General features: G+C 37.9%; 1 protein-coding gene across 1 annotated transcript in view; it reads right to left on the reverse strand.

The window, feature by feature from the left end:
* The window catches only part of DNAH5 (dynein axonemal heavy chain 5), a 181,887-nt gene that overhangs the window by 107,580 nt on the left and 62,231 nt on the right, over positions 1 to 12,076 (reverse strand). Inside the window, exons 2-6 of the mRNA XM_088537102.1 lie at positions 11,077 to 11,211; positions 10,385 to 10,469; positions 6,036 to 6,199; positions 4,218 to 4,439; positions 3,510 to 3,647 (exon numbers count right to left, since the gene is read on the reverse strand). Of these exons, the coding sequence (XP_088393228.1) occupies positions 3,510 to 3,647; positions 4,218 to 4,439; positions 6,036 to 6,199; positions 10,385 to 10,469; positions 11,077 to 11,211 (744 nt within the window). The remainder of the gene's footprint in view (positions 1 to 3,509; positions 3,648 to 4,217; positions 4,440 to 6,035; positions 6,200 to 10,384; positions 10,470 to 11,076; positions 11,212 to 12,076) is intronic.

The following is a 12,076-nucleotide window of genomic DNA, read 5'->3' on the forward strand; positions in this document are numbered from 1 at the left end:
AAAAACACTAATTTGTTATATGAGGTACCAGATAACTGCTTCAGTAACCATAATAGAATGCTTTACCTGACCCAATATGGACCCATGGAACTCGGTGGATGTCAAGATATGCCAATATGAAGAAGAATATCCTATGAGTGGATAATCAGATTTCCAGCAACCGGCTACTATACTCTAACACAATATTCGCAAATGTAAATTGCTTTAATTTTGCTTTCCACTGTTGATAAACATAATATTAACTGAAAAAAACCTGTTGTAATGGCTTCCACATAATGTTCTACAACACTTTAGTCACAACAAAGCAAAAAAAATTAGTTGCAGATCTATAAGAAGAGTAAATGTGAAAGCTTGAGTCATTAATTCCATAAATTAATTCCAAAAAGAGAAATAATTAAAAAATACTTTAAGATGAACTAGGCTTTTACTATTTTGAAATGCATCACTCCAGTGTTGAGGATTAAGCTAGCTTCAGTTGCATTTCAAATTACTGAGGAGGCTTCTTTATCTCTTTCATCAGCTTGGTATGTTCAGCTTCTCACTGTAAAGTGGGTAAGGTGCATTGAAATATTTTTATTACCAAACTGCAGAGGCCCCCTCACTTTCTTTGTGGCTAACAGCTATCCATGTGTTTTATATAGGTTCAGCATTCAAAAGGAAGATAGACCAACAGCAACTGAGAAAGGACCAATTTGGGAAAAGCCCTATCTCAGAAATCTCCCAGGGGTCTTTGAAGTGATCAGTAAACACTGACAGGGTCTTGAAGGCACAACTAGATCTCCATGGCTGGGACCACGCTCTCCTGGGTGGCTTCTTAGGGCTATCAGTCCCTGCCCCAGGGACATGACGGGAGTTACCATCTCCAGTTCAGCCACAGCCATGTCCTGCCTGGCCACAGACCCTACCAATGCAGACTGCACCCCACAGAACTATTTCCCAGCTTGACCTTGGCGCTGCAGCATCACTGTAGACCTGACCAGCAGCCTGATCCTAACCTAATCCTGTGGATTGACTTTATAGCTTGACCTGGAACCCATCTCACCACCAGAGTATTGTCTTGTGATCTGGAATTTTCGTTGGGCCTGGCCACTGTCACTGGGCCTGCCTTGCTCACTTTGATGGGGTCCTGTAGGACTTGGATGTCAGGACAGAGGCCTTGCCAGCCAGGACCATGTTACTCCCCTCAGCTCCTGGCTTGCCTTCCTTCAACCCCTTGCTACATCTTGATAAACTCTTGGAAAAGGCAGATATTCAATAAAAACTGTCCGGGTAACTTAGCAGCTGTGCTGTGTGGGAAAATCTATCCACTGATATATAATCAACTAAAAGACAGGCCAAGGATAACAGTAAGTGGCTGGTTTTCACTGTGGAAGAAGGTCATCAGCAGTGTTCCACAGCAACATGTGCTGGAACACATGCTCAGACCTGTGCTTCTCAAAATAACCGTAACTGTTACAAAGGAAGCAAGCAGCGAAATTCACTGACAATATTAGAGAAGGGGATGAAGGCTGAGTCAAGAACTGTAGAAAGATTTTGGTACTCAATGACTGAGGTGGGAGATTAAATTCAACGTAGACTGAAACGGATAAACAAAGCTAAAAAAAAATATTCTTGTACATGGTGATAAGCTTTGAGCTGATTCATGCAGGAGCAAGATCTCGGTGTTACGATAGATACTGCTGTGAAAAAATCATCTCTGTGCTCAACAGCCACTAAAAATATATTGAATCTGCAAAGTTGTTACGTACTCTGCTTCTTTTCTGTTAAGCTGAAGTGGACACTGGACATGTTTATGTTGAAAAGAAAACCAGAGTGTTACTCAATTCAAATAAATAAATAAATAAAACCTGTCTCTCAAAATCCCTGAAATACAAATCATTGGAGGCTGGAAGAATATTGAGGGGAAGTACTGCTATCTGTTTACTCTGCTTATACTATTACCCAGCATTCACTTTTGCCCATTTCCAGAGAGATGATACTGGGTTAAAAGGACCTTTAATGTGACTCCAAAATGAAACGGTGGTTCCTACGATAATCTGCCATGGATGGAGATGGAGAATGGAGAATATCACGTTTACAAACAGTGATACAGGCCATGCTTATAAGAGACAAGACAAAATTCAAATCCCTTGAAGAACAAGACATGAACACAGAATTATTACGTGACAATAAAGAATTCTAAGCTTAACTGTAAATATGCCCCAGCTTGCTCCTATCCCTCATGGCAGTAAGGGATAATAAAGTCCTCTGATGTCAACCTTGCCATTTGTTAAGGTTTTCCTTTACTAAAAGGAATAAAAATAGCTATGAACACTTCAATCAAAAAAAATGTTCCCTGCTTCTCACAAAGAAGAAAAAAAATTATTGTCAACTCAAAAAGAAAAAAAATTCCCTTCTTCCTCCAGTTCATGTGAGCAAGTCCAAAAGTCTGTAGCTTGGTACTAAAATTTCTAAGCCTGTAATGCAATCCCAAGAAAGAATATAAATTATAATAGCCATCTTTAGCCAAAAAAAGAATATCTCACAACAAGAAAAGAGAAATCCTTCAGTGGTATTTGCATGCACTAGACTAAATGTCTTTCTTGTTTTAAGAAAGGTTTTGATGATTTTCTATTTGGCAGTAGGTTAGTATTGCTAGAAAGCAGAGCAAATCTTTTGGTACACAGAGAGTTCATTCTGACAAATTTTGCCCACCAGCTTCACCACATGTATCTGTAAATAAAATGGAGTTACATTTTCTAATTTTGTTTCTTCTTTTTGAGAGGTATAGGCCTTAATAAATAAAGTTCTTTCATGGAGCCAATTTCTTAATTGGAAAACAAGAACATTCCTCTGATAAAATCTTGGCAATATTTTTTTTTACAAGCAAAAAAAAAATCAGAAAGCATCTAAATTTCCATTTTTCAAATTATTTCCCTGTTTTTAAAGCCTACTTAAACATTACAAAAACATATTTCTTAAGTTGCTATGCTTTACCTTGAATGAATTGCTTTTGAACTGATACACAAAACACAGAACCCTGACATTAACTGTATGCAATAACTCAACTGATTGTTTTGCTTTCTCATAAAAAGAATACTCTAAAGGCTGTTTTATAGACTAGAAGACCTGCTTCTGAGACAAAAAAAAAAAATCCAATCACAAAATTAACTGGCATTTTTAATTTTACCTGCATTTTAAACAAGTAAACTAACCTTAAGATATGATTCTACAAAACCACAGGAAGAGGTTCAACAAGTGCACCGAGTTCTCTTTAGATGATACCACAAACAAGAACAGGGAATTAGTTTTCCAAATACCTGTATACACTACATTTATTAATAAGATGGAAGAAATTCTCTAGAATATACACATTTTAGAAGTAAAAGCACACGAAACATATCAACAGTAATTTAAAATACAGTTATCCATCACAACTATCTCTACACACAAGTAGCATTTGTCAACTCAGCATCTGCCAATATGCATTTAATAGCCTGAAGTCATACATCAGACAATCATTAAATCACCTGTTCAATCTGTTTGGTCCACACTTTCATGCAGATTTCTACTTTTTCAAGAGTTTCTGTGCTGTTAGCAACCATCAGATAATCTGAGGGTCCTCTTAGAGTTTTCAGATCATAACTTTCACATTGCTTAAGATTCACCTGAAAACATATTTAAAAAGAAAAAAAGAAGAAAAAAAAAGCACTGAAATGTTTGTAACAAATGTAAACAAATAATCTAGGAACTTCAAAAAGTGCCCTCTTGGGGCATATTGCTTCATATTCCCACATCAATTTAATCAAGCTGGTCAGAACAAGATTCCAGAATCTGAAGAATTCACTGGCTTAGGAATTTTGCTTTGTGGCAACTGAAGCACAACCCTTCCTGAGTAGAAATCCACGCTTAATAGTTAAAGCACTTGATACAGAAAAAAAACTTACATGTCTGCGGTATCATTCCTGGTTTACAAAAGCAGATGTGAGTAAAGAAGCAACAGTTCAAAAGAACTGACATCAGAAGAAAGAAAAACAGAAGCAGCTGGAGAACTTTCACAGATGTTAAAAAATAACAAATTAACAATGACAGCAAACAATATCTAAAAGTGTTATTTCTTCTGCAGTTTAACAAGATATTTTTATTACTGTTCTGTGACAGCAACTAGCTCAAAAGCTCCAGGACACAAGACATTTTAGAGCTAACTTAGTTCTTAGTTACCATATGTGCCATGTTACCTTTTCCAGCAAACTTTGCTGAGCCACTGATAACACACTAACAAAAGCTTCAAGGGAACCGAGGAACTCCTGCTTAGCACTGGAAGCTTGTTGAGCTTTACCAAGTTCACCCCAGCCATGTTCCATAGTTCGTAAGGCAGGAATGAAGATTTCTGATATCAATTGCTCAACACTTTTCAGTAAGCCGTCTTGACCTATATCCATCATATGAAAACTCACTTCCTGAAAAAGAAATGCATGTTAAAATGGAAAATTTAAATTTACCATCAGGTGCTTATTCTAGACCTACTACGCTGCCCTACTGCTTCAAGCAATAACAACCCAATTCTTGATAGCAGGGCCTGCAAGAATTCAGTCCTCAAAATATTAAAGCGCGGAGGAATTAGGAAGCATCTCTACAACTGTTGCAACTGAATCAGCTACCGCTGACTCTGGGACAGCAGAGTTGCACAGGGCGACAATTTGACATTCAAAACTGAGGAATTAAAAGTCTGAAAACACTTCCAAAATTGAATTGGAGCATAAGAGATCACTGTTTCTAAAATACAGTTTACTTAGATGAGGAAAAGGATTCCATTTTGCTGCTTTTATAGTTATCAGGATATTTTTTGTTAATGATAAATTTATGTTTAGATTGTCCACGCATAGATCATTGCAATCAAAAGCCTTAGATACCAACAGAATTATGAACTAGAGTTGACTCTGACTTCCAGTTTCCCAAAACTTTTGGCTCAGGAAGAACATCTTCTCCAATTGGAGAGATAACAACTCATAGAATATTTGCTTTTAGTCATTTTGAAACAGACTGAAGATTTTGTAATTTAAAATACATTAATCTCTCAGCCAATTTTACTTCATTAGAGAGTATCACAAGTTTTTTTCAGCAACATAATTTAATGCTAGACAACTTGCATGTAAATACTATACATTATAAATGTTTTCAGTAACTGAGGAATTTATAATAATTCAACGTTCAAATAAAAAGTCTGCACTAACACATATTGTGAAATGTTCAGGTGTCAACTACTATACAGTATGTTGATTCGGCAATGAATATTTTTATCTTTCAACTTGTCTTTCCTAATTTTAAGGCATTATTTACCATCAGTTAACAAAGGATATATCATTGCTTCTGAAGCATTTTGCTGCACATCTTTCAGCTGTGATTACCAGCCTGCAAGCATTACTAATAAGATATGACCTTAATATAATAGGGTAAAGACGTTAATAATCCTCATCTGATAATTAAAGATGAAATAGAAATCACACAAAAGCGTGGTTGTGACAGCCGCCTCACCTAGCCTTTTTTCTTGTCGTTATGGCCCATATGGGCAACATTCACTTTTTAAGATTTTCCTGAAGAAGTTGGAATAAGTTAGTACCTTATTCTCTCACTAAATTCACAGCATTAAATTATCTCATCATTCTGATTAATTTTCCTACTTAATATAGAGTCCTCTACATTTTATTCTATGCTTACAGGTGTTAGACATACACTGCACTTGATCCAGCTCTGTTCATATCAGATTGCCCCAGATTTAAGGAGCCTTTCATTAGTAAAAACTTTATATAATGTATAAATATAGCCACAGAAATGGTCACAATTTATACTTCTAGTTGCTGGCACTGAACAACAGTGTCAGTTTCCCCACTTGACCTCTCCTTTTTTCTTACATATTTCATTTAGCCAAACTGTGTCCTTATGCTCATTCTGTCATGGCAAAAAGTATCAAATTACTTGCTGATAGCAAATTCCCCAACATGTAAATCAATTTTAAACAAGATCAGGAACAGCAATCAGTAGCAACTAACTCTTACCAGATAAATATTCTCACTTGTGATGGGCTTCAAGGGATTAGATCTAATGAAGACGACACATATACCAATTAAAGCAACTTCTTTTCCTTCCGTCACGAATACTTTAGGTTTCTTTCTCTTTGGAAAATGCAAATTAATTTCTGTTCCTGGAAGGCCAAGATGTTCTGTGGGTTCAAATAAAGCAGATATTTACAAACCATTGAAACAAGGTGAAAAAACAATCAGTATTTAAAGAATACATGCCCCTTCTTTCAGCTACAAGACCATCTGCCCTGGATATCCCTGTTTGGGATCACATCCAAAAAGTTCCTTCCCCTCACCTCTTTTTGTGTCACCTCTGCCTCAACAAATCCCCTGTCTTACCACACTTCCTACAGAGGTTAGCCCAGACATATATTAAGAGCCTTCATATGTATGTGAACATGTGAACATTTTAAATATAGATATATATAATATTCATACTAATATACATATATTCACAAATATATATATATCTTTATAGACATAACATATATAACCATACACGAGGGGAAGTGAGTGTGTTGGAGGGGGCATGAACAAGCCAGCATGGCTAGAACAAGAGTAAGTTGGAGTGAGTGTAGGATAAGGGGCAAAGCTTGTGTGCCTACCCAAGAGATCTACTCACTCACCAAGCAGGCAGATTTGGTGGATATAAAAGAGTCTTCCAAAGATAACTGAGGGGTTAAGCACATCTTGACAGTGACAAACATTTTATCCAAATATGCCTGAGCTGCAAGTCTCAAAGGCAACACTGGCTCTGAGATAACTAGAGCTTTTTAAAAGTTTTTTTTTTTTTCTTCTAAATCAGGGAACACACACCCTAGAAATAATAGAGAGACCAGGAAAAAGAATTTTGAACAATCTTTAAACAATCTGTTTAAGCCATATAGCATTCACCAGTTTGTTACTAAAGGTGAAGTAAAAGCCTCCATGGCAGAACATTCCAGGATGTGCAGATAACAAAGTATGAAGCATCTTTTGCTTCATCAGCATGTTAGAGGAGTTTTGTAAAGAACTATAGACACAGTTTCCTCATACCTGTCAGACCTGAGAACACGAACACTTCCAGCTGCAAATGCATGAAAAATGTGTGTGCATTTGATTTAAACTGGTCCCATCATCATGCCACATTCCAGGTCAAAATAGCAACAGTGAGACTTTGAATGTGAATCTGACAGCACAATAACATATTAAGCAGTGAAAGAAAGATTGTCCAGATGAAATGAGATTGACCATATCTCCTTTCATCATGTGAAGGTGATTGTCAAGCTATACCTGCATTCTCAGACGTCTCTGTTATTTTAAGGAAGTACATCAAGAAGTCAGTAATGAAGAATGGCAGGGACTCATCTATGTTTTTCAACAATTATGAAGGTCAGGCTAGCAAAATTCATGCCAATTTATAGGGCCTTGCTATGATGTGTAGAGCTGGACTAGGTGGCACATTTGACAGCTTCTTTAAAGTAGACATATAACTTTTGAAATGGGGGGAGGAAAACTTTCAGCTTCAAAAAGTGCCACTCAAAACATTGCAAAAAAAAAAAAAATCCAAGCCCATTCTGGACATATTGGAAACACTGAGAATTCAGGAGGGTTCAAGTCTCATCCATATGCAAAGAGTGAGCTTTAAGAAAAATACTGAGATGTCACACTCCAGAAGGGAAATATCATCCCATCCTTTAAAAGGAAAAGGATAGTTGCCTTTTCCAGATGACTTTTACTCACAGCTGCTTAGGTAAATGCACCAGGTCCAAGATGGCTTTGTTTGGGGTAAGTTGTACATTAAAACACAGGAAGTTTAATCTCCATGAGGAATAATTTCTTTCCTGAGGGTGACAGAGCCCTGGAACTGGCTGCCCAGAGAGGTTGTGGAGTCTCTTTCTTTGGGGAGTTTCAAAACCGCCTGGATGCCACCCTGTGCCACGTGCTCCAGGTGTCCCTGCTTGAGCAGGGGGGTTGGACTAGATGATCTCTGGAGGTCCCTTCCAACCTCAACCATTCTGTGATTCTGTGACATTCCCCTAAATCAGACCACCATTGAAAAAATCCTGTTCATTGAGGTTCCTTCACTTTTGGCTATTGCAGAGGCAGTACTGAATGACTTTAGTTGGGAATGAACAGACCTACATATCTGAACCTCTTTGCTGCAACACTGTAAAAGCTGATGGGTCCAATGTTACTGCTGGAGATGCCATGGGTCCGATGAATTCCCACTGGCACCTGTACTTAGGCAGCCACTTGTTACGAAGGACTGACCCTCAAAGCCAGAGCAGGAACTGTTACCTCTACCAAACACAGAAACGCAGGAGGAACTAGCCACTCCAGATGGTGTTGGTTATTTAGGCTGTGAGGACAGAGAGCAGCAAGACTGAACTCTTGGAACTCTATTTTTTTCAAAAAGGCTTTTGTGGAGCAGTGTGAGTGTGAAAAATAAGGTGATACAACAAAGACTTGTTTGATGAGCTCAACAGCAACATGGGGTTGTAAAGTGGTTATTAGCTATGCCTTGCTGTTTTTGAAGAACAGGCAGATAGCAGCTGGAGTGCATTTGGGATGTGAAGGGGCTTGGCTCAGAAACAGCACTAAATACCATTAAAGGGGTGGGACTGAAAGTGTTAAGCAAACATGTTGGCAGCCACAGCAGCAATCAAGACAACCTGTTTCTGGGACAATTGCCAGAAAGGAAGAGGAATAGCACAACAGACTTATGTTTGAGGAACACGATCAGCTACATAGCCAAGTAAACGCAGGCCAGTGTAACACACGAAACAGATCGGTACAGTAACCCATTCTCACAATTTTATCATCTTTTTTTTCATAGAATGTGCAATGAGTCTTCACTCCTGTATTATTTTCTTTATAATATGCTGTCATCTCTGAAATTTTTCACATCTTGCTGTCAACAGTAACAATTCTTCTTGTAGGTCAAAGATCTACATCTGAAACAGCCATATGGCAGGCTAAGAACTGCATTTTTTCCTCCTGCCACTAACTTACACACCTAATACTGGGAATTAGGATCTAAACAATTCAGATTTTTGATTTATGGTAAAATTGTAAAAAAAAAAAAAAAAAAAAAAAGTTACCTAGGATAAAATAAAATAAAGAGCCACATATGCCTATAGCATTAAGACCATGCTGAATATAATCACCAGATTCCGAAATCTAGTGAACGATCTGCATACTGCACAGAAGTTTAAGGTCTGTAAAGCCATAATTCATCTAAATTAACAAATATGTGTCCTTCTCCTCATTGCATAGCCCCAAATCTCCTAAGAAGAAAAGCGTATAGCCACATGCTGTGATAGTACTAGAAGTAACTGCACACTCACTCACAGCTGTGGGCAAAGGCAGCCTCCAGCACACGCTCTTCATCTCACACTCACCTCTGTCTTCTGCTTCTTAACCACCAGACCAATATTCACTTCTTTTGGTGGCGTGACCTTTTGGAGCTTTTGCCTATTGAACTCATGGACGAGCTGCCGTGAGTTTGTCCTTGAGTTCCATGTTGCCTGCATCTTGCGGCACAGCACCAAGACCAAAAGTAACACAAGGATGTGTTGGGGTCACCTGAGCAGTTTGGGCTGAATAAGGTGGACTCTTGTTACATTCACCGCCTCACAACCTCTCAATTACCCTTCCACTTCTTCAAATCAGACCTTCCCCAGGCATGTCAACACTCACTCAGCAGGTTTCTACACTAGTGGTCCTTGAGTCTGTATTTTCTTTTCACTATTTGTATAATTTCATGTATGTTTACATTTTATTCAAGTTGGTCATATCTTATTAAACAATCTTCTTTTTCCTTTTAGGAGTGTATATAGACACATACATACATATAAAAATATGCAAAGCATAGGTAAGTATATCTGTGCACAAACATGTATAAATATATAACGATACTGGTCTGTTTTTACATATATACACAAAAACTTGCATATTTACACAGGTATACATACCTACAAGTATGAGGACCCTTCAGTTACTTAGGGGGTGGGAAGCTGGGGCGCGCTCCCAGCGAGCATTCCTGGAAACCCTGAGCTCACCCAGGGTGCAGCTATGACACAACATCAGCAAGACCCACAATAATGGCAGAGAAGCCAAGGTCAGGACAGGGACCAGAATTCCAAGAATAAACTACTGGTGCGACTGGGAGGGAGTGACTTGTTTCATCCACCCTCATTTCATAAACAAGTGCCAGATACCGATTATGAGCAAGCGTGACTTGCCTTAAACCCTAGTTTATAAAAAAACTTTATCATTTGTTTTGCCTTTGCCTGCTTGCACACAAAACTCTTAACACACTGCAAGAAAAGCTGTTACCTCACCAGTATCAGTTGCCTCCACATCTTGATAGTAGAACATCAGATGATGCAGACCTCCAGTTGCCAAGAATCTGTCGATGCGCTCTATCTGTTTGAGACCACATTAAAGTATTTAATGTGATTGAAAAGTAATTGAAAAGGATTTGGGTGTTTTGGTCGACAGCTGGCTGAACACAAGCCAGCAGTTGCCCAGGTGGCCAAGGACAACAGCCTCCTGGCTTGTATCAGGAACAGTGTAGCCAGAAGGACTAGGGAAGTGATTCAACTCTCTAAACTTAACTTCAAAATATAGAGTCTCATGAACGCTGGCAACATAATGAAAATAAGAGGAATTAGTTTGCATCCTGGTGCAAACAGGACTCTTTTTTGATTGCATTACACATACAAAGTTTGAAAGACTTCATGCTATACATGCAATATGAAATGTAATCACAGGTTCAACGCAAGATCTATAGCCATTTGAATGCAGAAATTCTAATTAATTTCAAAATCCATATTATTACAAACAGGGCCTCAAACATGGTAGAGGACTTTTGTTCACCTTGCAAACTGGTGGGAAATATTTTTCCCCAAGAAGGAAGACTAATTTCAATATGCAAAAATAGGAAGGGTGGCAATTGTGTCACAAAGTATTTGGTGGTAATATCAGTTCTAAAGCACCCTATCAGCTTCACCTAGAAAATGCATCAGATTACCTGGTTACCCTCAAGGATAGCATCTTCCACTTCTGCTCTGTCCAGATTCACACAAGAGGCAACAGTATCCAGTAAATAATCATGCCTGCCATCCAGCTGTGCACGTTTAGCTTCTCTTTCCTCCTTGAGCTTTTGCTGTTATAAAACACAAAGGAAAAAATGAATAACTGATACTTTATTTTGAAGAACAAAGAAAACTTTAAAAACTATTTAGAAAAAAACACATTACATTTTCCATACTTATGATTTATATTTCTAAACGTGATCAAATAAAATTTTTAAAAGCAACTCATGCTAAAATTTTACAGTTGATTTCCTATGTTCCATTATCAAATTTAGCACAAAATTTCCATCAACAAGCTTTTTATACAGTTGTGTTTATTCATTGAAAGTGTCTCTAGAAAAAGAGACAGATTTTATATGCAGGATTCCTCCTTTCTGGCACAGTCATCTTCAACTCCTCAGGCCATTAGTCCTAACTTTTCAGCCTATTCACATATAACCATCAAATCTACACAAGAATCTGACCCATGTTGCTCATGTGAGGTAATGTAAGTGTTCCCCAGTCAAGACAGAGGTGCTACTGGAAGAAGTTGCGAATTTATTCATTATCTTTTTAACATATTAAGAAGTAAAGCAACAAGCCTCAAGGCACACAAGTGTTTACAAATTTGCTTACCTTCAGCTATTATACCATTCTCAAAGCAGTATGGTTTCTCTTCTAATTGAATTGAATTCCCATATGTAAAACATCTCATTACATTATAGACAGAATAGCCTTCTGGAGTAGTTACCAGCACTACTGTGCTTTTAGATTACAAAATTTAATATCACTTCATTTTCAAAAGAAATTTAGAATTATGTTTCACTGGTGTAAATGCAATCTTTATTTCCCCAGTGATTATGAAAAAATCTGGTAACTCTATGAAGTACACAAGTGATTTATCCACAGGCTTCTGCTGAGCCAATAGGACTTGCCAAAAGGATTTACTTTATACCT

This window comes from Tinamus guttatus, unplaced genomic scaffold (genome assembly GCF_059628265.1).
Source record: "Tinamus guttatus ecotype Peru unplaced genomic scaffold, ASM5962826v1 Tinamus_guttatus_pri_ptg000730l, whole genome shotgun sequence".
Classification (NCBI taxonomy): domain Eukaryota; kingdom Metazoa; phylum Chordata; class Aves; order Tinamiformes; family Tinamidae; genus Tinamus; species Tinamus guttatus.